This window comes from Gadus morhua, chromosome 17, assembly GCF_902167405.1.
Source record: "Gadus morhua chromosome 17, gadMor3.0, whole genome shotgun sequence".
NCBI classification, from domain to species: domain Eukaryota; kingdom Metazoa; phylum Chordata; class Actinopteri; order Gadiformes; family Gadidae; genus Gadus; species Gadus morhua.
In genome coordinates this window covers 8,873,808-8,900,307 of record NC_044064.1, presented here as the reverse complement: position 1 = coordinate 8,900,307, position 26,500 = coordinate 8,873,808, and the positions used below count along the sequence as shown (strand labels likewise).

The following is a 26,500-nucleotide window of genomic DNA, read 5'->3' as shown; positions in this document are numbered from 1 at the left end:
CTCCCTCTCTTTCTTACCTCAACCTCTCTTTCTCTCTGTATTTCCCTCTCTCCTTCCCTCTCTCCTTCCCTCCCTGACTCACTCTCAGCCACCCCCTCTCTCGTTATGTCTCACTTTCTCTTGCCATCGCCCTATCTTCTCCTCTCTTTTTGTCTCTCCCTTTCTTCTCCCTTTCCGCCTGTTCTTCCCTTTATTCCCCCCTCTAACCCTTTCTCCTCCTCCCTCCCTCCCCCTCCCTCCCCCATCATAATCCCCCTTCCTCCCCCGTTCTCTCCCTCTCTACTGTATCACATGTGCATCCCGTGAAGACTAATAAATGTCAAGGCCAGGAGGGGCGTAAAGTGCAGATGTGCAAGGGTAACTCTTAATACAGTACACTTACACAACAGGTGGCATGTATGCACGTGTGTGTTAGTGTGTGCGTGTGTGTTTGTGAGAGTATGGAATGCAATCCCACTTCCCCACAAAAAAACTAAAGATATCCGGACGTCATGTCAATAAGTGTCGACGTTATACAGAAGGGGGTTAAGGATTACCTTCATCCAACAAAGGGAGGACACTAATTCCGAGCTTTCAAATTCTTCGTTAAGGAAAATCGGATTGGTTCCAGGCCCTGAGAGGAATTAATCTCCTGTTACGTCCTGAGAGTGGAATGCTACGCATTCTTCGTTGCGGGTCTACGCTGATGACCGGGGTGTCAAATCTGATAAGCCTCAGCCGGGGCTCTTGCTTAACGCTCAAGTAGGATTCTCTCTTTGCTATTGGACAACAGCTGCTCTCTCTCTCTCTCTCTCTCTCTCTCTCTCTCTCTCTCTCTCTCTCTCTCTCTCTCTCTCTCTCTCTCTCTCTCTCTCTCTCTCTCTTCCTCTCTCACGGTTTGGCACGCAATGGTCCGAGAGTAACATTAGATATATTAAAGAGAGACAGAGAGAGTACGGGAGAGAGCGAGACAAAACAAGGTATGAGAGTGGGGTGAGCGTGAGAGTGGTGAGAGAGAGAAGAGGGGGAGCCACATGTTTAAAAGAGAGCGGGAGAGAGAGAGAGAAAGAGAGAGAGTGACAGTGTGAGAGAGAGAGAGAGAGAGAGAGAGAGAGAGAGAGAGAGAGAGAGAGAGAGAGAGAGAGAGAGAGAGAGAGAGAGAGAGTTGGTAGACAGAGAGAGAAGTGGGAGACTGATAGTCAGTAGACAGAGAGAGAGACAGCGAGAGAGAGAGAAAGGCATGAGAGAGAGAGAGAGAGAGAGAGAGAGAGAGAGAGAGAGAGAGACAGTAGACAGAGAGAGCCAGTAGACAGAGAGAGCCAGTAGACAGAGAGAGCCAGTAGACAGAGAGAGAGGGGGAAGAGAGAAAGAGGGAGAAGAGAGAAAGAGGGAGAAGAGAGAAAGAGGGGGAGAGAGAGAGGCGTGAGAGTGTTTATTGCGTGTTCAGCCGAGTCAACCCGGCCCGGAAGGTTCTTTCCCGGAACACCCAGGGTTCTGGGAGTCCTGCCTCTCCTCCATCACCAGTTTTAGGGGCTAATTTGCAGCTTGACCATGTAGAAAACTGCGCCACTGCACCAAAACGGCTGTTTCTACACGCATGGCTGCCGTGACGACGAAGACCCTCCACCACAAAGCCCCCACCCATCCTACAGTCCTACGGCTCATTAGCATCAGAGTTGACCTCACCCATGAATCCATCTCACAAACAACAAACCCCGTTGTTTTTGAAGTCCTACGCGTTAATAGACCCTACGGGCTGTGGTGTACCATGTGGTGTGTTATATGGCCATGTATATGGCTAGCTGAAGCTCAGAGAAGCAGATGCCTTCTCGGTTTCCCAGGGGGTGAGACGGTGGGCAGTGGGGGGGATCCTAATGCCTCCTAATTCACAGCAAATGCTGGGTTGGCAGAGGTAAAACCCAGGGATTGACTTGGACCTTTCTGCTGTGGAAACATAAGAGCGCTGTGAATTTCAACGGTGTTCCAACACAAATATTACAAGGTCTTTTGATTTCCAGCTGTGAAGCCCTTGAAGGAGAGGGGAAAGGCCCTTGCTTCGCCTAATGTCTCATGTTCAGGGTTTTATTGTGCGGCTTGGGGAGAGGGCGGGACATCAGGCTCTCGGTTTAACCTGGTACATGCTGGAGACCGGTCCGTCGCCTCCCTGTCACTCAGGGATCTCCTCTAAGTGTACCCGGCGTCTGAACCTCTTGAAGGGGACTCACTCTCTCCTCATAAAGGCTGGTTCCCAAGTAGGGTTGTGTGTGTGTGTGTGTGTGTGTGTGTGTGTGTGTGTGTGTGTGTGTGTGTGTGTGTGTGTGTGTGTGTGTGTGTGTGTGTGTGTGTGTGTGTGCGTATGAGGGTATGTGTGGTTGCGCATATGTTTGTGTGTGTGTGTGTGTGCTGGAGAGGTGGACGGGGTTGGGCTCTCACCTGCTCAGTGTGTCCAGCTGCCAGCTGGGGGCAGACAGAGCCATCTACGGTCTCTCCAAGAACGCAGTTTGAGGCCTGGTTAATCTGCAGCGCAGTGAGGGAGGGTTGGGGGGGTGTGTGTGTGTTGTTTTGGGGAGGTGGGCTGAGGGGTTGAGGGCGGGGGGTGGGTGTCGAGAGCGTTGAGGTCATGACTTGGCATCGGCACCAGTGGGGGGGGGGGGGGGGGGGGGGGGAGAGGGAGAGAGAGAGGAGAGAGATCTGAGAAAGAATAAGAAGAGAAAGGAGGAGAGATGGAGAGGAAGCCTGAGAGGTTGAGAGAAAGAAAAGAGGAGCACAGAGAGGAAGAAGGAGAGAGAGAGAGGTAGAAAGGGGAACAGAGACAGAGAGAGAAATGGGGTTTGGTTGCTGGGCGTGCTAGTCGCGCTGTCTAAAAGGGATTGGCGCCGTACTCAGGCTGAAGGCTATAGACCGAAGGCTAAAGGGGTAGTTTGAAGCTAAATTCATACAGAATTAAATAAAATCACATAGCATCTACTGTGGTTTGCTATTCAAAAAATGTCTCTGCTCTGTCTCATGCTCGGTTAAATTTTATGACTGAAAAAGGGACATTTTAAGAGACAATTAGGCAAGAACATCTAATTTGTAGACTAACTGAACTAAGCTGAAGTCAGGCATTCATGTTTCGTGTTTTGGGAAGTCAACGTCTGTTTATGTTGTTTCCAGGCAACACATTAACATGGAAAATATGGTTGTACTGATGAAAATATCTACCAACTAATTTATTCCTTGATCACACTCGTAGTTAGACCGTGACTAAAGAACCTAGACTTTTTTTAGGACTGGCAACAAAGTAAGAAAGCAAGTTCTCTATTACTGGCCTGATCCAACTTTCTAGTATTTTCCACAAACAGATCTTCTTGGCAGTAATGTGTCAAAAAAAAGCGAAACAAGGAAGAATAGCTCTTTGGAGGAAGACGGGAAGACATGTGAGGACCACAGGAAACCAGTTGCGGCTCATTTGGAATAAAGGCAAGTCACAGGGCAAGTTTGTTTCTGGGTCTTTTTAATTCAGTCAGATTGCCTTTCGTTCATATTGGCCTGGTGCCAGACCAGAAACATCCTCCTTGTTTCACTATAGTTTCACAAGTATCGGGGTTACTAGTATGCAGGCAGAACATGCTTGCAAACCCTTGAAGAAAAATCACATAAACTATCCGATCAGATAAAGATATCCATTTCAACAAGCCCATTATCCACAATTACTTCACGATAAAACTATGTTTTCTTTAATTTATTTTATAAAGTTTAAAACTGTTCTCTATACTCTGGCGTATAATCCACTAAGCAATCAGAAAGTTCTGACAAGTTCAAGCATGCAACCAAACCTAGGAAAATAAACACTCTTTGTGAGGAAAATAAAAATCTCAGGAGCCCTAACCTTGAAAGTTTGAGGTCTTGGTTGTGTTTTGGCAGTACAGTAGTGTTGGAACAAGTGGGACCCCTCCTATGTTTTAATTTAAGCCATTCAATAACGGTCCATTGAAAACGAGTCCTACGGTGTGTACAAATAACCATTGAAAACCAGCAACAAAAACAAACAACCCCCCCAAAAAACGACTTGATGATTATCCCACAATACAGGATGTGTGTCGATCCCTGAGCACGCCAAAGGAAAAGTCATTCACAGTTACTGGAGAGGAAAGGGAGGAGGTGGACGAGACTAATCGGCCATCCTCCTTACCTTCCCTTTCTTTGTTTTCTTCCACGGTCTAGTTTTGGCCAGGTGGTTGGTGAGCAGTCCGTTGACCCCCTCTTCCTCCGAGTCCACCGCCTTCTCCTCTTCATACCACGGCCCCCACACCCCTCCGTTGTACTGGGGGTTCGACCGCAAGTCTTTGGCCGGGTAGCGCACCGGCACGGCCGTCCGGTTGTACTGTGCCAGCCGCATCAGCATCTTCTTGACGATGACCGGGTATCGCTGGGACAGGTCGCTCCTCTCGTACGGGTCGGCCGTGATGTTGAACAGCCACACCGACTTCCCGCGGTCCCAGTTCACCCGTTCGTTGTGCCAGCGCTTGGTCAGCATCTGGTTGGAGAAGGTCTGCGGTGGCACCCAGTCGCTGTAGCCCGGGTTCCCCGTCAGCAGCTTCCAGTGGCCCACGCGCAGGGCCGCCCGGATGGCTGTGTTCCACAGGCCATAGCCCGCCTTCCACGAGCCGTTCTTGGCCTTCACGTACATGGGGTCAATGTTGTGCAGGATGTCGTGTCGGGGGCAGCGGCGCCCCTCGCTGATGGACTCCCACACGTCGTAGCCGTCTAGGTTCATGTCCTCGTCCAGCGTGCCCTCGCCCAGGGTCACAAGGGTGGGGAACCAGTCCGTGATGTGGATCAACGCCCGGCACTTGGTCCTCTTTTTGACCAGAAGCGGGCTGTGGACGAAGCCCACCGCCCGGATGCCCCCCTCCCAGTAGGTGGCCTTGCTGCCCCGTAGGGGCCAATTGCTGCCCCCGACCAAGGGCTGCCCGCCATTGTCCGAGGAGTACACCAGCACCGTGTTGTCGTAGTAGCCGTAGCGCTTCAGTGCTAGCGTGAGGTTGTGCACCGCCTCGTCCAGACAGGACACCATGGCGGCGTACTTGCGGCGGTAGATGTTGGGGATGCTCTTGTAGCGCTCCAGGTAGCGTTCGGGGACCTGCAGGGGCGAGTGGACCGCCTGGTACGCCATGTAGAGGAAGAGCGGGCGGCGGGGGTCGTGGTTCTCCAGGATGCTCACCGCCTTCTGGGTGTACATCAGGGTGGAGTAGAGGCCGCGGTCCTGCTCCCAGGCCGCCTCCTCGCCCTCGTGGAGGTCGTAGCCGCACATGCCCGCGCCCTCGCACTTGTAGTGGCTGTAGTAGTCGCCGCTGCCCAGCAGCGAGCCGAAGAAGGTGTCGAAGCCCCGCTGGGTGGGCATGCAGCCCCGCTTGTAGAAGCCCAGGTGCCACTTGCCCACCATGTGCGTATCGTAGCCGGCCGCCTTCAGCTTCTGGGGCAGCGTGACGTTCTCCAGGGGAAGGCAGTTGGGCTGGGTGGCGCGGATGATGGAGTGCTGGAGGCCCGTGTGGATCTGGTACCTGGGGACACAGAGCGAGTCATTGGTCAATGGCCGGCAGGACACAGAGAGGAGGAAAATCCTGAATACACAGAAAACATTTGTTGGAATTGGTGAAGCGAAAAGAATGTCAAGCTGAAATTGAAATTCTTATTATATCATAATAATATAGTGCTATGTCTAATGCTACACCCTCAAATCATATCCAATATCGACTGCAGGACTTACAAACGTACCATTACGTTGACAATGTAAGCTGGCATCATTAGGAAATGTTCTTTCTAGAAGGACCAAACTGAAAATAGAGCTTTGCTTGTTCCATGCTTACGATGCCCAAAAGGCCATGACTCACCGCAAAACAGGCAGAGATCGGGAAGTCGGCAATTTCTGTATAAATGTATTCATCCAATTCAGACGTGCTACTGTATGCCTTCCTAATATAATAAGCCCAATGCAATTCACAGCCTTTTCTGGTAATCTACTTGAAATGCAGCCAATGGAAGTTTCTAAAGTGATTAAATTAGGTTATTTTTTTCCTTGCACGACAAAAGAGCCTTTTCATAAGCCCTATACCGTTAAACAGTTGCATCACATAAATGGGGGATGCTGCCCGTGCAGATCAACGAATGATACCTGATTCAATCCGGTGTGTAATTACAATGGGATCGGTTCAAGGAAAACAGTTTAAGACCGATTAAGGCAGGGAGACCAGGAGTGCTCCACGCATTAGCTGGTTGTATCCAACCCTTGGTCTGCACTGGAATAAAATGAGGCTGTTCAAGGATACTATGTGTAATGGAATCTAGTTGTTGGGATGGAAGAGGAAGATATGCCATGTAAAACCAGCCAGGGAACAGATCTGAATCGATTAGTGGACGATTCCATTAGACGTTTGCACGATTTGTCAACCGACCAGTACATTCAATCATCCTCACTGCTTCACTCGGGTTCAAAACATAAGTTGGAGTTTTTGGTTGTTTGTTCGTCATTTTCTTTTCGATTTGTCCTGTAAATTGCAGAGTCATAAATTGCTGATTCATTCGTAGCGAATAAATAACAGAACTGCGTAAAGTTCCGTAGATGTAGATGATGTATTAACGATGGACAGGGGCTGTCCATCGTTAATACATCATCTACCATATCCTATACTTCTGAGACACGTTAGGGGAACTGGAGGAAAATAAAACCCCTGAAATCTGAAAAAACAACTGTAATCAATTCCCCGAATTGACAGACTAGATTCCAACAGGCTATGCTAGGGAACAAAACCATAGTTTTGATGCCAAGTCTTATTTAGGATGTTCAGTTTTGGCTCCAACGTCAGGTGACTTGGAAATCTCAGGGAGTTACTGCACTGAGAATAAAAAAGAAGGTTACCGCTGCCTCTGACTTCATTTCTGTCCCGACATTACAATTTGCTGGCTCTGAAACAAAGGAACCCACTGCCATCCGCTGGACGTCCCATCTGGGAATAGCACTGCTTCTCCTACCTGCCCCACCACCCCTGTCTCAGAAACACATCACATATACTCAACGCACCCACTTCTTAACCTCTCCTCTAATGCTCCCTCCTTCTCTTGGGGCTCGCCGTGAAGTCTTAGCTGTCAGTGGCTGACAGCTAGCTTAGTCCATGAGCTAGTGGATGTCTAGCCCAGCCTGCTAGGGTTTGTTCAGGGTTTTCCTCCACCGGAGTGTTCCATTGGAGTCTCACCAGAGGGCCGTCTGCCGCCAACCTTCAGCCCCGCTCCATTTCCCACTGTGCGTTGCGCTCACCAGTTGGCTAACACAAGCGCTACAACAGCTAGCCCAGGTATGCGCAGCTTTCCCCATTTAACTAAATCCTTCAAGTCAAATTCATGATGCAACAAATCATGTTGTATGTAAGTTCTGTATTTATTTGACTCAGTGTGAGTTAGACGTACACCAATCCTACACAAACGACATGAAACATATCCATCAGCACCGAACATACAAAATACTTCTGCCAACCAAATGAGTGGTGAAGCTACACACAAATGGCAGTTGGCTCCGGGATGTCAACCATCGAGGAAGTGTTACAGTTCAAGGAGACCGCAACGAGACCTCCGAGATAGGGAACATCCAATCTGTGGACACGCTGACACACTGGAATGTTGTTTGAGGTTTGTTTTTTTTTCTTAAGTGGAACTGGCAGGTTTTCCTAAGTGAAATAATTCACCGCGAGTAGTTTGACACAACATTATCCCGTCAAGACAGATGTTCGGCTGACCCTGTTGCTTCTAGACGAATGTGGAACATCAGACACGCCAGTTTGAGTTATTAGGTATGAAGATGTGATAGTTAAAATATGCATGTACGGTAGTGTAATGGCATGAGGCTACAGACATAACAAATTGTCATGAAGAGGTCCACTTGACCAATGATGGAGAGGAATGAGATGGAGGGAAGAGAGGAAAGTGAAGGACTGAAAAAAACACAGTACAGACTCAGGGAGACAGAGAGTATGTGTTTGTTAGCTGGAGACCAGACAGCAAAAGGATAATTCATTTAACCCAGAGAGGAGTGTGCACTAAACGGGCAATTGCTCCCTCCCCGGATGAGTCCCTGTGGCTCAGTACAGGGCGTCCTCACAACATATGGAAGTAGTACACACATCGAGGACCCCACCATGTTAACTCTTCCGTTCATTGTCCTACTCCATGTGCCTATTATTTCAATAATCGCCGGCCAGGGTCTTACATTAGATCAGATAAATACAAATTGCAGAGTTGGCTTCAAGAACAAATTAGATCTGGGTAAACCACACCACTTGGCAGACACATGTCTACACGAGCATTTTGAAATCAACCAAGGGCAATCTTGTGTGGTTGCGAGCGATTCCCAGGGACAAAAACGTTTTTTTCAATGCAGCAAAAAATGCTGTTGCAAGTATATTCCTCGAGATGGCTGGTGGGTGGGTGGGGTTGCGGGCGGTGGCGGTTTCTGGACAGCTCTATTCAGCCCCTGCCTTTGAGCCGCGAGGTCAATGGGTTCAGAGTACAACACAAGACAGCAGCAGTGGCTGATGGGAACCATTATGCCTGTGTGGTTGTGTAGTTGTGTGCGTCTCTCAGAGTGTGTTTCATTGGCGTCAGGGGGACCTCTCATCGCCCGTAGGGGGTCCCGGGGAGCGGCGGGGAGGGTGGTGGTGGAGGGTCGGGAGGGTGCCCCCTTACAAAGCCAGCCGACTGAGGCATACAGGAGGGCCTGTTGTTCAGCGCAGTTATGCGATACACATGCGGCGCTAATAGCTAATAGAGGAATGCGAACAACAGCAGACCTAAGAGGGAACATCTGCCTGGTGGGTTGGCCTTATCTACAGCCTCCACTGAGGCGGAATCAGCCTGGAATTAGCCTCCATTAGCATTTATTGAACCTCCGCTTAAGGTTTAATTTTAGGCTCCTGCTGGCTGTTTGTGGCTCTGTTTCTTGTGGGTGAATAAAAAGCTGAGTTTGCGAGATAAATTGAGATGCGGACGGGCGCACTGATGGTGGTTGCTTTTCCTGTTGTAGTTTATGAAGGACGAGCAGAACTACCCACAGGGAAGAGTTTTACCCTCCAGGGTTGTGTCAAAGGTGTGACCAATTTAACATTTCTCTGAACAACTTGTCCTTTGGAAAGATGACAGCCTATTTATATATTTAAATTCGCTACACATATATTCGCTACGCATACATACATCAATAAATCAAGATCATGAATTAAAATCCACCTGTGTTCAATTTGCTGTACAAAATAAGATGCAACCCTACACTCCTAACTAGCTGACTAGCTAGCTAACAAAGACAGTGGACGAAAGCCATAGCATCACTGCGGCCTGTAGTGGTGATTTTGAAGTGTGTCTTTTTTTTTTTTTTGTCGGGATTTTGAAGTGTGTCTGTTTACAGCAACAGACCCATAGCTCCTCTTCCCTCTTTGGTTGAAGGATGGGCCCCAGCAGTCCTGCTGGCTCCTGGTGTTCAAAGAACAAGAGGTCACAGCTGTGTAGCGGGGGAGAGAAGGGACTGTGAACCCTGAACGGATCAAGTCCAACGGGGCTGGTCTTAATGTTGAGACTGGTACGAGAGCGGTACAAGCTGGAACACAGGGGTCTCCTGTGACATGAAGTGGTTGTGTGCATGTGGTTGTGTTAGTCCGATTTTCAAGAGATTACCAACGTTTTTTTTTGTTCTTTGCCTTTTAGAGGATAGGCCTTCAGATGACGGCAGTTACAACAACCCTCCACCCATCAGTCCCCTTGTCCAATCCAGTTGATATATAGACCCGCTCTTAAAACAAAAAAAAAACATTCCAGTCCTGCATAGGTAGGTGGGCCCCTGGGAGTCACCGACTTCCACTTCTCCAGCCTCAACGAGGGGTTTTTACCACCGGTTTTCAAGGCAAAAGTGTGCATGGATTTGATTGCACCCAGGGCCATGTGAAAAAGAAACCGACCTGCAAGCCGCATTGTGAACTCTGGATTTAACGATCCGTCTGACAGCCAGACTGGTTGATTCAAAAGATATTCCTCGGAAATGTTAGTATAAACAACCCGACCAAAAGCCAGAGAGCAACCAATGGCCCACAACATTCAATTAAATGAGGATATCTGTCCTCAAAAGGGTCTGCACTTGACTTCAAGTCAAGTGCATCAGCCAACCGCTCCCACCACTAAGGTGCTCAAAGTTGGGTTTTCTTTGGTTGTTATCTCAGCCACTCAAGCCCTAGGACTGCTGCTCACCCCCAGCCTGGGCCAGCCTGTGTGCGTCTGTGAACTGCCCTGCTCCACATCCTCCTCCTCTACACCTGGCTCGAGTTAACCTCCCCCGTCCTCCCTTCTCCTCGTCTAATCAGAGTCAGCCTTGGAGAGAGAGCCGTGCGGACCACTGGCTCCACCGCCGCCCACCCCGTACCCAGCCCCAGCTCTCCTTATCCCTCCCTACCCTCTCCACCAATCAAGTCTTTCCCTACTCACTCATCATCAGAGATGCAGAGATTCACCTTTCACACATGATGAGGCACGCGTACCCCCTCCACCGGCCCCGGACCACCTCAACCTTAGGAATGATCTCCAAGGCCTCCGTCATCGATCTTCTCCGTCCTGTCATCCGACCAGCGTGACGCCAGTGAGCAGAGAGCGAAGAGAAGGGCTCCGAGGGGGGGAGCAAGAGAAGTTACGAGTTTCAATACAGCATAACGGGGCTACTGGTCTGTGAGGGCCCTGCAGTGGAGGGAGGGCCCCCCAGGATGACGGCGTAATGCACACACAGATAACAGAGTGGATAGTCTTGAAGACAGACTTTATTGGGAGGGGGGAATAGCAAGGAATATTAGTTCCTTTGAGAGCGACTTCTACGCCCCGCTCTCCTTTGGGTTCAAGTGGAGCTTCATCCGCGGCAGGTCAGTAAAAAGAAGGAGAAGTGGATTGGATTGTGGCCGTTTTGGATGGTGAAGTAGTAGAAAACGCTGTTTGTGGCACTTTGGGTGAAGACTGGAGGAAGGGTGAACGGGGTATGACGAGGAGAACGTAAAAGAGGAATAAAGCGTTTTTAAATGAAACAGAAATACAAAATATTACATTAAGACTGCACATAGTAGACTCGTCTGATGCCAGCTATTGTGTCAACTAGTTGCAGTGTAAGTGAACCTGAATCCATCACTGCTAGTGTGTTTGAGGTAAGGCAGGATAGAGCAGGGTTTTGGCTCTGTGTTGTCAATAACCCATTTTTTGTGTGTTCATTATGCATGAGGCCTGTCAAAGAGGCTTCATTGTGGATTTGTCTGGACAGGTACATTACCCGGTTCCCTAAGGCATTCACACTTTTGGGACGTGTGTGTGTGTGTGTGTGTGTGTGTGTGTGTGTGTGTGTGTGTGTGTGTGTGTGTGTGTGTGTGTGTGTGTGTGTGTGTGTGTGTGTGTGTGTGTGTGTGTGTGTGTGTGTGTGTGTGTGTGTGCGTGCGTGCGTGCGTGCGTGTATGTGTGTGTGTGTACATGGTGACTATAATGTTGTGGACCAGTGGTAGAAGAGCTTTAGCTCTTCCTCTATGACACGGCTGTGTTTTGTACTTTTCTAAGTCAATGGCCACGAAAACAAAGCGTCTGTCTCTGGACTCCAGGAACCCGGTGGGTGTGAACATGAAGGGGCTGACAATCCTTCAAGCAGATCATCTCCAGGGCTTTGGGGAGAGGGTCTAATCTGTTTAGCACAGCACACCGAAGGTGGAGAAGGTGGAACAGAGAGAGTGTGTGTGTGTGTGTGTGTGTGTGTGTGTGTGTGTGTGTGTGTGTGTGTGTGTGTGTGTGTGTGTGTGTGTGTGTGAGAGAGTGTGCTTGCGTGCGTGTGTGCCTGTGTGTGTTTGTGTGTGTGTGACTGTGAGTTGGTGTGTGTGTGTGTGTGTTTGTGTGAGTGTGTCAACCTTCCAGCTGTAGGTATCAATGCTGTGTCCAATCGCTTTGTGGGAGTGTGTGTGTGGATGATGGCTGCTTAAACCAGCCATCATCCACACACTCCACCACTGTGCATGTGTGTGTGTGTGTGTGTGTATGAGAGAGAGAGAGAGAGAGAGAGAGAGAGAGAGAGGGGTAGTCTGGTGGTTAGGGTGGTTGACTCAAACGATATGACATTCGGCATTTGATCCCCAAAATCTGCAGCATTCTTGGGCAAGAAGCCTAAGCTACCTGGTCATTCAATACATGAGGATTAACTGTAAAGCGCTTTGGATAAACGCATCTAAAAAAGTTAGCAGATTCTCCATTGGTGAATTGGTATTGTGTACTGTGGATACGTTTTCAAAATCAAGAACAAAAATGGCCCCTAAGCACAGTAAATCACCACATTCTCCCCATCGACAACACTAATGAGGATATTTTACTTGTGTCATTCGGTCAAAGAAAAGAATGTTAAGGAGTGTTTTTGATCCGTTGGGGGGGGGGTCCACCAAAGGCATCTACATGATGTATGTGCACCTTAAAAGTCACCGTGTAAGACGAATGGGGCTTGAGGAGGGCGAGGGTTCATGGGGTCATCGTGTAACTGTCAGAGGGGGAACCTTCCGGGTTCACAGGGTAAAGGTGTCCCCTAAACGACGCAATCCAAGCATCTGGACCTTGCTAATAAGTACAAGCCAAGCGTACAACTTGAAAATCGTACAAAATCGTCAAAAAACATACGTGGTGGAGTTTGACAGTCTCACATTGCGCGTTTGAAACAAACAGACACTTGGAATAAAGTGGAGGAGGGGGAAATCATAGAAGTGGCCCTTCGCACTGTGGGTGTGTGTCACATGGCGTTAGCTCACCCGTCCGCCCTCAGTAGTGTTTATAAGAACCTGTCAGCTCCCCTTAGCACACAGTGGCCATTTATGAAACAAGACAACCTGTCCTTCAGGGCGGACATTTGGACAGAACAAACCGCGTACCGCGGGGGAGTATAGTTATTCTTTATGACGGGGTTTGGTATAAAAAAAGAAAAACAAAATAGAGTTATTTGATTACATAAAGAGGCCAGGCACGTGGCCGAGGGGTGAGGTGCGGGTGGTTGCCATGCCGACGGAACCAAACGCCTGGAAGGCAACGAAGAAAACGACGCTACACTTTTACCCTTGAAGCGGCTTTGTAAATTACCTCGTAAAAATACACAACTTTTGGCAGTCCACAAAATCCACTACGGGCCGACACAGTTTACTTTCAAACTTGTGCAGGGTGACCTCTTCACATGCATTTCAACATGTGTCCAATAAGTGTGAAGAGCAGAATAGTACAATGATCAAGTGTTTCAGCGACATACTGTAACAGAACAGAGAGTGATGCTCAACAAACAACCTGATTCATTTAAAACTGGTGTAAGATTTACCATCAGTCTGGCTTGGCTCTCTCTCTCTCTCACTCCCCCCCCCCTCTCTCTCCCACCCCCCCCCCCCCCCTCTCTCTCCCACCCCCCGCCCCGTCCCTCTCTCTCTCTCTCTCTCTCTCTCTCTCTCTCTCTCTCTCTCTCTCTCTCCCCCTCTCTCTCTCCCCCTCTCTCTCTCTCTCATATGCACTATTGTTACGGTGAATGGATCCTATCTGGTAGGTGAGGCCGTCGTGTGTTTCCCATCACAGATTTCCACGTGCGCTAATCACACTTTCGAGAAGAGACATCTTACACACATCAATCCAGAGCCAGGCTCATTTCACAGCGGGGAACACGATATCGACGCACCGATTTTCACCCATTAAGCCCTGACCCTCAAACCCAGGGAGGCCTTCCTGATGCCGGGCAAAACCACCCCCCTTTCCACCCCCTGCCTCCCTGAACCAGGGCTGCATGCCCAGGGAGAAGAGGAAACTGCTGATGTGAAACATGAGCGAACCGACTACAAAGTGAAAAGCCATAAGAGACGAGACCAACCCACATCCCTCCCCAACTCATCACTCATCAGCCGTGCTGTTTAATACCCCAGACCATCGTTTCCCCGGGAGAGACGGCTGCTGCCAAGGCGATAGCCCCGCCCTCCACTTTTGCAAACACTTAAATAAATTAGGGTGGAATTTGCGATCTTTGCGTTTCATGGTCACAAAGTAACCACACCAGCACACACAACATGGGGCTAATTAGAGGAGGACGGGAAGGGGTTAGTAAAAAAAAGGTGTACGAGTCATGTTTTGAAGATGTCCGCCTTTTGATGTGTGCATCAATCATACACTATTCAATTCGTGAATTTAAAAAGTATTTGCTCAAAGTATTAGCTAAATGTGTAGTCATCATCTGAATTACTCATGCTGCATGCATGCATACACGCAGGCACACATGCACACGCACACGCACACATTCACATACGCACACACACTCACACACACACACACACACACACACACACACACACACACACACACACACACACACACACACACACACACACACACACACACACACACACACACACACACACACACACACACAGTTTCCCTCAATTTATAGTCAAGCTCTCTCCGTCTTGCTCCTTCTGGGTGTTTCAAAGAATGTAATACACAATTGAACGTTTGAAAAATAACGTGTTTCATTGGCCTATATCTTCATTGGCTGAAGCAGTCAGTCGGGACGTGAACGACAAGAATATACAGGTGGGGTATTGGCTAAATGTGTAGTCATCTGAATTAATCACGCACACAAAGTCACGGACAGACAGACAGACAGACAGACAGACAGACAGACAGACAGACAGACAGACAGACAGACAGACAGTGTGTGCCACACACACACACACACACACACACACACACACACACACACACACACACACACACACACACACACACACACACACACACACACCTGCCAGTCATCAGTTGGCTCCTGGACGGGCTGCAGAGCGGCTGGACGTAGTAGTTCTCCAGCTTTACCCCCTCAGCAGCCAGCCTGTCCAAGGTGGGGGTCTTGATCTCCGACCCGTGGTACCCCACATCTCGGAAGCCCTGATCGTCCACCAGGATGAAGATGATGTGTGGCTGCGTGCTCGGTTTATCAAGTTCGTTCTCTCGGTTGTTCTGTGAATGGCCGTTCCAGTTCTCCCATGACATCTGCTGGTGACAGCGCGTGCGCGCTACGTGCACGAACAGCATGTGCAACAACAGCCACAGGGTGCACAACATTTTGAGCCAGGTTGACGCGCGCAAGAGAAAAAATCATAAGGTCCGTGACGTTGCCACCTCGCGAGCAGATACAGTGATGGTGCCTTGAACCGTCGCGCACGCCGCAACGTCGCCAAAGCGCACGATGACGTTGATCGGGCTGTTCATCTTTCTTCGGTCACCGTAGCGTTTGGAAAATAATCGGTTCACTCTTCATTCATTCTCCACTGACAGCGTTATGCGATTACGCGGTCGTGCAGAGGCGAAACAGGGTCGACAGGTCCACGTGGAAGTTTCACATGAACACGAAATAAAAAGTTCAAGTAGTTATGCTTCACCTCTATGGATTTGAAGATCTTGAAGTATTATCCGAATATATAAGACATTTCCAAATCAAACCGACATAGACGGAAGTTCCCTGAGGCTTCACTCCGTTTACTTCTTCACTTGTTGTGCAGCTTTCATGAAATGGACGTTTGTCGAAATAAAGTTCATGAATACAAATCGTTTGAGATCTCAATGCGTACCTGCATATTACACTTCATACACGACTGAAGACGGGTCTCCACTGTGCAGCGGCAGGAGGATCCATCCCTGTACACAGCACTGTTCCTCCGAGGCAGTCGACTCAGGACTGAAAGAACAGCCAGTCCTCACAGATGGTTTAATACCAACCGCGGAGGCAGGTCTATGTATGTGTGAGCTCTCTCTCTCTCTCTCTCTCTCTCTCTCTCTCTCTCTCTCTCTCTCTCTCTCTCTCTCTCTCTCTCTCTCTCTCTCTCTCTCTCTCTCTCTCTCTCTCTCTCTCTCTCTCTCTCTCTCTCTCTCTCTCTCTCTCTCTCTCTCTCTCTCTCTCTCTCTCTCTCTCTCTTTGCACAGACACAACAGCACTAGTTCTGTATAGTATATTTCATGTATTAGTATATTCTTATATATATATATATATATATATATATATATATATATATATATATATATATATATATATATATAAAATGTACAGTGTCAAGTAGATTGTGTAGTTGCCATGTTTGACTCCCAGACTAAAGGTGGGCAGCACTGCATGAGAACAAGACACTTAATGCATACCTGCACCTTAAAGGGATACGAGATTGTTTTTTTTTTGGAAATCTTCAGTTATCGTCCAACAGCGATATACCTCTGGGTACAATGGGCCATATTTCTGGGGTTCCAGTGTAGCCAGATAACGGATATATGGGCCAAGACTTCCTCCTCCATGCACCGGTCCTGGTCTACAGTCCAGTTAGCAACTTTAGACACAAGTATGGAGTTTGAGTTGATAAACAATGTCTGAGACCGGATTGTTTTTCAAGTAGCCAGCCTACGTTTAAGATATTAAGAGAATTAAAATCGTCGTCAGGCGATAGCCGATGGGTTCCGACATTGTTGCTCTCCACCAACCAAGGCCTGCTCAAACGTGATTGGTCAATACTACTCAAACTACAAATGGACTGCCAACCGATACGCTTCCAATGCCAAGCATTTGCCTGTGTTTCCCAGATTCATACGAGTGGTTAAATTCCAAATGCATCAAGGCGGTTCTTGAAGGGGAGTTCACTAGGTTAGCGTCTGCTTTCCGTTAGCCTCTACCATTGACTTAAAGAGTTACAGTAGCCTAGCCCATGCCCATGGGATGTGAATACAGATACTTATATCGGAGCTGTGATTATTCGGCTACATGTGATGCACCGCTGACAGGTTACCATCCGCGTAGAATACCCAGGCAGAAGCAGCCGATAATATAGTTGTAATATAGTAATAGATAGCCTTATAATCACAGCATGGAAAACAGTGGCAAAATCTGTTTGTAGACAAACTTGTTGTGTTGTCAATGGCACTCGTTTTGAATAAGCGACTAGTTGGACACGTTGGATATCATTTTAAAATAATTAGAATTGTATTCCACTCGCATGAGCACGAGCTATGCTACTGTAACTCTGAAAGTCAATGGGGGCGGCTAATGGAAGAGCAAATGCTTACCCAGCGAACTGCACTTCTGAACGCACATAATCGATTTGTAATTAAACAGCTTATCTGAATCTGGGTTATGTATCTCTACACACCACTTCTAGCTGCGTTGGATGAACGCAAAATCATTAAGTTCTCAAATATGCTCAGGCAAATGTTATTCATGTGTGGTTCGACGATGTAAGCAGCCTTATGGCTAATAACTGTTTCAATCTGTCTGCCAGACGACCCACTTGGTATGGGTGTACATTACAATCACATCGAGGGTGTGGGGGCGGGGTTTCACGGGCAAACGGTGGGCTACAATGCCCACCATTTCCTAACAAGATCAAAACCGAAAAAGTAAGATAAACGAGCGAGGAAATGAGCGAGGAGTATTTTTAAGACACCACAAAGTGTTGCAGCCACCGGGGAGCCGTTAGAAAATATTTAGTTAATGTTATTCCGGAACATCTATGGCAGTGGTGCGTTGTGGGGGACCCATAGCGTCTCTGCCCCTAATGGCTTTTCCGTCTTGCAGGCTCTGGGCCCTCTACCCCCCTCGCCCTCCTTCACGGCGCTCTAAAACTGTCCCATATTATTTTAATGCTATATAAAGAGCCCTGCTGTGAGGTGCTGAATTTGGCAAGAGGTGACTGAGGGGAGGGGAGTGTGTGTGTGTGTATGTGTGTGTGTTTGTGCTTGTGTGTGTGTGTGTGTGTGTGTGTGTGTGTGTGTGTGTGTGTGTGTGTTTCTGTTCCGTAATGGCAGTTTTTTTTCACGGGCCCGCTAATGCATGTGTGTATGCAGAATGCACATGAATAAACAAACATAAACATGTATAAACACACTCTAACCCTAACCCAGGCATACACACGTGCCCGACGTGCAGCCCGGATGGCGTGTTCCAGTGTTTTACACCCCAATAAACTAAGCTGAACACCAGGAAGGACACACCGATCGTCAACTTTAACGGGAAACCAAAAACTCCAACATTGACCCGTAACATTTTCGAATGTTTATTTCCTCTCTGCATTAGCGGAAACGTTAGTTGCATTAGCTTCTCAGTTGAAAGCCCTGATGTGTTCCACCTGAAGCATCCCTATAGGCTGGGGGCTCTGACCCCCAGAAGCTTCTGAATGACACGTGTCTGTTATTCTAAAGGAGTTCCAGAATAGCATTGAACGTATCGTATTATCAGCCTAGTGGATACTGAGCCTGTACTATCTGATACATATGCTTTAATGAATCCAGCCATGCTGAGGGAATATATTTACCATATTCTTACAGAGGTTGACAACATTTTATTCTTATATTATTAAATGAAGTCGTTGCGAGACATTGAGTTACTCACTATCACAATATTGCACTTCTGACGTTGATGAGCAATTAATTGCTGCAGTGTCGAGTGTCCCCATTCCACCTAATCGTCTTGACTGAGATGACTATCCCGGAAAGACAACAATTCTCCAAAATGACGTCATTGCTATTAAGAAGTCATCCTCAGAGCTTAACCCCCGCACCCTCACCCCCGTAGGAAACCGTGACCAACAGCCCAGTCAACTGTTTCAGTGCATGTGTGTGCATGTGTATGTGTGTGTGTGTGTGTGTGTGCGTGTGTGCGTGTGTGCGTGCATGCGTGCGTGCGTAGGTGTGTGCGTGAGTGCCTGTGTGTGTGTGTGTGTGTGTGTGTGTGTGTGTGTGTGTGTGTGTTAGTGTGTGTGTGAGTGTGTGTGTGTGTGTGCAACAACAAACCACAGGCCATGGACCGAATGGGTGCGAAAGCTGACAATTCTTTTCCCCCCAGAACTCTTTTGTATATTGGGTGATTACCGGGTAGGGCTGGGAGGCTGGTTGCCCTCCCGGGCAGCAGTCAGCACCCACACTCAAACAAACACACACTAAAACAAACGCTGTGTGGCAATGCTTGGCTGAAAGGTTTCCACACCTTTATGGCGCTCCGTTCAGTGAAATGGCTTTCTCTTTATCCCTTTCCATTGTTGTTTCTCTCCTCTTCTCTCTTTCTTATTTATCTCTATCATCACTTCTTTTTTCTCATTCTATATTCCCTATTTCTCTCAATTTCTTTCTGTTGTTTGTCTAATTATCTTTCCTTCTCTCTCCATCTCTCCCTTCCTTTGTGTCCCTTCTATTCCCTCAGTTACTTTCTCTCTCTCTCTCTCTCTCTCTTTCTCTCTCTCTCTCTCTCTCTCTCTCTCTCTCTCTCTGTCTCTGTCTCTCTCTCTCTCTCTCTCTCTCTCTCTCTCTCTCTCTCTCTCTCTCTCTCTCTCTCTCTCTCTCTCTCTCTCTCTCTCTCTCCGTATTTCCTCTGCATGTCTACCTCCCTCTCCCACTCTAAGGCAGTTGGCTCCTTGTAAACAAAATCTGTGCTTGTGTGGCCGTCCTGAAATGTGTCCCTGTATTCCCTGGCCACATCCGAAAGAGTCTTTTGCTACACTGAAATCGGAATTCTGATCTAGAACTGTTAGAATAGTCATTCCTACACTAAAAAATACTTCCTTAAATGGTTTTATTTTTGGGAAGATTTGGCATTTAGAATTCTCTTGAGATGTCTCAATTGTACTTCTCTAGACACTGATGACGCAATGTATCCCCCTTGCTTTCTGAGGTTTGCAAAAGCACAAAAACCTGCACTTTTTGTCGACGACAGACTGTTTCCAAAAACTTTTGCTGTTTTGACTGACAGTTTCTTCTACCAAGAAGAATGGCCCCCAGGAGCAGATAAGGGCCGCTCTGCTAGGGGTTGTTGATGGGAAGATTACAGGTGCTTCGGTCTCAATCAACCCACTCCTCTGCCGAAGGGTCTGTTATTGTGTTAAACATTCCACAGTTGGGATAAGCCGTTAACTCTAGGGAGCAAGCTGGTAGCCCTCTTCTTTTGAAACTCCTAGCGTGATCATAGCTGATCATCTGATAGGGAAGGGGAATGTGGTCGATGTTATAAGGGCACTGTTTAGCAGTAACAGAAAGCTTTTGGCTGACATGGTTACGTTGTGCTATTCAGAATTATATTCAGAAAACGTTATTGTCCAGTAATGCGACAGGGGTTATTGTCTATGAAGCGCCTCATAACAACAGACGACAATTTCGGACAAGCGAGTTGAAGATAAACATGTAAAAAAATATTCACAGCAAATGTGTACGAAAATGTTTTTGGGCTGGGATATGGATGTTCTAGTAATGTTCACATGAGTAAAATGACTTATGAAACGCTGTCCTCCAATTAAAAAGTTGTACTTTTGGACGTGATGGATGTTAGATGTCTTCTGTTGTTTTCCTTTTTAATTGACCTCTTCCCCTATTTAAATGAAGAGCCAGCGTCTCCGACATCTGGAAGCAACTTGCTAGCTTCATGCATATCTTCTTACTCAGCCCATCCCTCCTTTATAAACCCCTAGACAACGTTTTGCTCCTCTGACCCTCAAGAACCAACTGCCAAATAAAATGTCTGGCGGGTCCAAAATGATTATGGAAAGGGTCTTGGACCCAGCCCCACCACGCAATGATTAGCAACAACAGCTAGATGCAAGTTAGGTACAACACAAATTAGCAGGCCGCTCCAGGTTCTGTTTTTGTTTTATTGGGAACAGGGGAAAATACAAGCTTTTTTGAAGCCCAACAGAAAAAAGAAACAACTCTTGGAAATAAAGGATCAAATTGCAGGCTTTTGAAAGACAATATGTAAGGCGCCATAGGTTGGAATAATGAACTTTCTGTTTCATTTTATTTCATTACTGTGTCTGGAATGTATCCATGGCACGTTTTCACAATTTGATGCCAGAATTGAAATTGAGTCACAAAATACTTTATTTTGAACCACAATAGATGGACAAAAAAAAAAAAAAGTGCTTACTTTTTAATGGCTGTCGTAAGGGATACCACAATGCTTTCGAATTTCAATGTCTGCATCGCTTGGCTCACATCAGGCATGTCAGACAAGTCCCGGCACAGACATCTTGGCCAGACAGGGAGCACTGGCGCTCTTTGTTCACTTTCAGGGTTAGCTCAAGTGCGACTTTTCTTTTTCTTTTCAACTGATAGCATCATTGTCTCTTGCTTGGCTGGGCTCCTGGTTGAGTGGCAAGGCTGAGCAGGAACAAACATCCTCGCTTTTTTCTGCTGGCTTAACTGACGGATGTACGTAAAAGAGCAGGAAAACATTGTACACAGGAACTCGCAGACAGGCGAAGAGAGACCCTCTAGCGGTGGTCTTGGCATGAAAAAAACAGATCATCCTATCATAGAAGACATTCAAGAACAAAAGAAGAAGAAGGAGAACATGTGGTTCGGTGACAATAGAGATCCGTTCAGCCTCCCTTCACCTCCAAAACCTCGAAGCACAAAACAGGAATTCCTGCAACGGGTGCTTTGGCGGTGAGATAATCTCGGGGGAGATCGTGGAGGAGGTGGCCTGACACTTTGAGTAGTGCAGAGACATGGACAGATCGGGGGGGCAGACAAAGGACCCCTACGACCCCTCTTCCAGATGAACGGGCCAGCCCCCCTCCAGTGCTGCTCCTTCTGCTGTGAGTGATGAGGGAGCACAGGCACGGGCACCTGGAGGTACAGCAGTTATAGTTCCTGACGCCGGGATAACATTCCACACAACAAACAACAGCAGAAAAGAACGCCCAATTAAACTAATTCTGCGGGTTGATCAACCGTTTTAAGAGGACATGGCGTAGGCCCATCCAGACATAAAGTGTTATGGGAGCACGTTGTTGGCACCTGGACGATGCCGAATCTGGAGAAGGCTGGTGTGGAAACAAAGTGTGCAACAAAAAGACAATAAAACACAAGATTTATGCAGGAACAAAGATTAAGAAGATGGAGAGTTTTACGTTTCACTTGCCTAAATTGCGGGACAAGTCAACAATGGTCTGATTCAGGGACCCTGCAAGCCCCCCAAATCTAACCTTTGACCCTATAACAGGTCCAAGCGTATGCAGACAGAGAATGGAACTCTTGTGCTGAAGGGAAAACACAGGTGGGCTAATGTTAGCATCCAGAATTTCACGGCTACATTATGTCATAGCTAAACATATGCCGGCAACTGAAACCCCCCTTGCCCTGGATCAATTTCCTGGCACTGGCAGCAGCACTGAGCCAACATATTTAGAGCCAAGGTGACCAGCTAATGAACCTGTTTGCACGTTGACGGGCGGGGTAAATCACTTCCCCGGGTGGGCAACCTAATAGCTATCAGCGCTAGCTTGCGTTGTTTCCCCTGTGTGTTTTTACCCTGCTAGACACGTGCGCGGTAGGTCCCTCGCTACCATTCGGGAGGCAGAGTTACACGAGCGGCGGGCTAACGCTAATGTGTTATCCAGTTGGCTCAGATAACTGTATCAACAAGGCTGTTTTCTCTCAGGGCGCGTTGAGTTACTGCACCATCCCTCAGCAAGACACACCACGGGCAACTATGGGGGGTTAGGGACTGGAAACGGTCCTAAAATGTCCCCTTTTGGACCTCACGACGGGTCACCAGTCAGGTCGGACGTACACATCCACCAAGCCATCCCTCCGAGAGATGTGTTTTTTGCATATATTTTTTTACAGTCCTCGTAAACCTGTTTTTCCAGGTTCAGACCTGGAAATGCTATCCATTGGACCTCAACCAAAAGGTTGAAAGTCAAGCTGGACTTCAAATGATCATGTACCTCAAAAGTTTCAACGGGGGGGGGTTCTTGTCTGAGTTCTTTATGTCCACCGTTAAGGGAGGCTGGATTTGCTCAGGGAGATACCTGGCAAAGTGTTCAGGGACAAGGCTTTAGTGACACTGCAGCCTCATGTTGACATCTAACCCCCCCTGCCCACCAACACACACACACACACACACACACACACACACACACACACACACACACACACACACACACACACACACACACACACACACACACACACACACACAGTGGCGGTTTTAGCAAATTGGGGGCCCAAGGTGAAGACATGTATGGGCCCACCTCATCCGATCTTTAAAAGAGAACGGAGAAAAAAAAATACACACACACATTCACTCTCAAGTTCCTCCCTCCCTCTGTTCTCTCTCCCCCTCCCCTCCCCTCTCGTCCCTTCCTCCCTTTCTTTCTCTTCAACCCTCCTGGTACTAGAGAACTAACAAACATGAAATAACTTACAGAGCAACGGAGAAGGGAGGAGGAGAGCCTTGGCAGTCTCTCTCTCTCTCTCTCTCTCTCTCTCTCTCTCTCTCTCTCTCTCTCTCTCTCTCTCTCTCTCTCTCTCTCTTTCTCTCTCTCTCGCTCTGTCTCGTTGTGCTGCAACATCTGGTCCGTCTCCAGGTGACTCTTGGGGTCCTGGGATTCCCCCTGAGCGCCGAGAGGAGAATGACAAAGTGGAACAATGATTGTTAGAGATGAAGCTACAAAGTTTTACGCAGAGAAGAACGGACATTGGCTAGAGAGGAACAATGACTTTATATCGTAAAACAATGAACGTGAATTTGGAAAGTCGACAAGACAAGCCAGACCAAAGCACAGTTTCAGATGAGGCTTGAGCCTAAAGTGAGAGAAGAGAATAAAGACAGTTTGACATTTACAGGGGAAGAACAACAACATTGCCATTTATTTGTCAAAAACCAAGATCATAAATTGATATCTGTTCCTCTTCCACAAGAGAACGCAAGGAGTCATGCAACGATGCCAACCGGACCTCTTTCCACACTTACACTTTCACCTCACATCAAAACACATACAAAGGAAAAGGTTCTTGTTTCCTGGGTGTGGCGCCGTTACAAGGGTCCAGGGCACATGAGTCCCTGGCAAGCGGTCGAGCCAGGGCCCGGAGCTCATTAACCGGTTCTCTACACACAGAATGCCCCATTACTGCACCACAGAACCACTCAAGGCCCACACCTTCTTCCTTCTGAAGGCGATCGTTGACGTTGTCTTGTCTTGTGTTTCCTGTTTTTGTTTTGTTATTTGAACCGGTCTCGTAGGTCTAGCGGCGAGCACATCCAAACCCTGCTGTTCACATCTCGTAAATGGCGTGCGGTGGTGTGGTGCGCGTTATTTTCTACATACATCCTCTTCGTTGTGCTTTTGGAGCTTGTCAGGGTCAGAGGTCGCACTGATGGAACGATGGCAATCACCATGCCCTTAAAGATTTAAACTGTTATTGATTGTGTTTAATGTTGTTAGGAATCACAAAACGGAATGTAATACGAAAAAGTAGGTACTATTTTAGCGGTTTGGTATTGATTCTCATTTCCCCCAGAATGCATTGCATGACGTCACGTTGGGGAAACACGGACCAAAGCCGCATTGAGACCCTTGAGAGTAGAGACTAGTAAGAGAGTGTTCAGCAGATTATACAGATACATAGATAAATACATAGATATTATCTATAGTTAGTATATGCTACACGTGAACCTCCTAAGATGGCGCAATTTGATTGGTTCGCTATCTCGGGATACTGGGCAATATCCCATGATTGCACCTCAAACTCGATATTGTTTTAATCGCAATTGTCTGCTAATAAATAAAGACGTAATGTTGAGAAGTCATACAAAATACGGATAGCAAGCGAAAGCTAAACCAGACTGTATCAATCACATACTTTGGGTCCATTCTAACTTATGGTAAGAGTCTTTGATGATAAAACGGATTGTTTTGCATAAGATGAGTGTGTGCAACTGTGCGTGTGTCCTTTTCGGCTTCGGCATACTGCGTGGTTATGAAGGCCTTGTGGTTAGTTGTGGTCTAGTGAGGCAGCCTAGCCTTGGAGTTGGATAAGTTGGGGTGACTGTGTACGGGTGTGCGAGACTGAGAGAGGGCACACCCGCCGTGGTGACGTTTGGCTTGTTGTGGGCTGTCTGTCAGCATCCGCTGGGTTGGACGATGTGCTTTGTGTGTTCAATGTACATTTGTCGGGTAGAATGATGGTTAAATAATGTCACACCACGATCGGTTATACTTGCAGGCACCCATTTGCAAGTGCACTGATTGCGTGTCCGATAGGCTAAGTTAGCCCATAGCTAGCATTATGCCTTCTATTTCTAGATCTTCTGACTAAGTTTACCGGTACTTATCTGAACAACATAATCGCTGTCAGAGATATAAAGAACGTTGACTTTCACTCGGTGCTATTCACTGACAGTAAAAATAAATAAAAGTGTCGTTATTGTATGCACTGCTGTTCATTGACTAGCTCCAGAGCTCGTTGCCGCGTTCCTTAAGGATAGCAACTCTCCACTCATTCTCCTCTGACCATGCATTTAATTGACTTTGACCGCCATCAGTTCTCGGCAATTCCTCATTCGCCCTCTCACGTCTGACAGGTTCGAAATTATACTGCTGTGGGCCATCATACATGTTATTTGTGTTTCTTGCCACCTCTTAGATGCCATAGTTCTAGTACTAGGCTGAGGCTACCTAAAAACTGGACTTTTTACTTTATTTTGGAGACATTTCATAAATGATACACATATTTTGAGTGTTTTATGTACCCATTAATCAAAACTTCTGGGTAACCTGCACGTAGGCCTTTAAGTGTGCACACACACACACGCACGCACGCACGCACGCACGCACGCACGCACGCACGCACGCACGCACATACTGTTCACCTCCCAACCCTCTAGCTGTGAAAGTAAGGTGTAGAGCGCAGAACATAAACACGTTGCACTACCCTGTATTTATCCCTCAATTTGCTTGTAAGAAGATACAGTTATCACGTTTCAATAATGAGGAATGAAATACAATGTTATAACAATATAAAAATGGATATACACTGAGAACTAAGATAAAAAATGTACGAAAATAGAATGCAGAAATATAACACCAGAAAATCTCTCTTTCTCTCTCTCATCTATTCTCCCGGTTGTTTTCCAATGTCGAGTGACCTGGGCCTGGGTGAGTGTTAACCTTGAGGGATCATGGTCATCATGGTGTCCAGGACTAGGCCTCTGATCCTGGGTCAGCCTCTTGGGAAGCCTGGGAGTTTAGTTACCACCGTCCATAAGTCCATAATACCTTCATCCCCCCTCACCATATTGTCCTGCCCTGACCCTGCTCTATAGCACACACACAGATACAGCTATACTGCAACAGAGAGAGAGAGAGAGAGAGAGAGAGAGAGAGAGAGAGAGAGAGAGAGAGAGAGAGAGAGAGAGAGAGAGAGAGAGAGAGAGAGAGAGAGAGAGAGAGAGAGAGAGAGAGAGAGAGAGAGAGAGAGAGATTCAGAGAGTGAGAGACAAACACACAAAGACACACACAAAGATACAGAGACAGAGAAAGAGACGGAGAGAGAGAGAGAGAGAGAGAGAGAGAGAGAGAGAGAGAGAGAGAGAGAGAGAGAGAGAGAGAGAGAGAGAGAGCTCAACTGGACATTTTACCTCAGTTTTCACTACATTCATATATACACACACATCATACACACA

General features: G+C 47.5%; 1 protein-coding gene across 1 annotated transcript; it reads right to left on the bottom strand.

Annotated features, from left to right (window-relative positions):
• Positions 1-3,458: 3,458 nt before the first annotated feature.
• Positions 3,459-15,797, bottom strand: arsj (arylsulfatase family, member J). Its single transcript, XM_030338979.1, has 2 exons — positions 14,816-15,797; positions 3,459-5,525 (listed from the first exon to the last, which is right to left on the bottom strand). Exons 1-2 carry the CDS (start codon positions 15,130-15,132, stop codon positions 4,133-4,135), a joined length of 1,710 nt encoding a protein of 569 aa, XP_030194839.1. The 5' UTR covers positions 15,133-15,797; the 3' UTR covers positions 3,459-4,132.
• Between the last annotated feature and the right edge of the window lie 10,703 nt (positions 15,798-26,500).

What these genes read in the sequence shown, in the direction of transcription:
- arsj (XM_030338979.1), bottom strand. Translation starts at nt 15,132, where the DNA reads ATGTTGTGCACCCTGTGGCTGTTGTTGCACATGCTGTTCGTGCACGTA. An exon ending in AGCCAACTGATGACTGGCAG is followed by an intron (nt 5,526 to 14,815) that starts GTGTGTGTGTGT and finishes CTGTGTCCCCAG; the next exon opens with GTACCAGATCCACACGGGCC.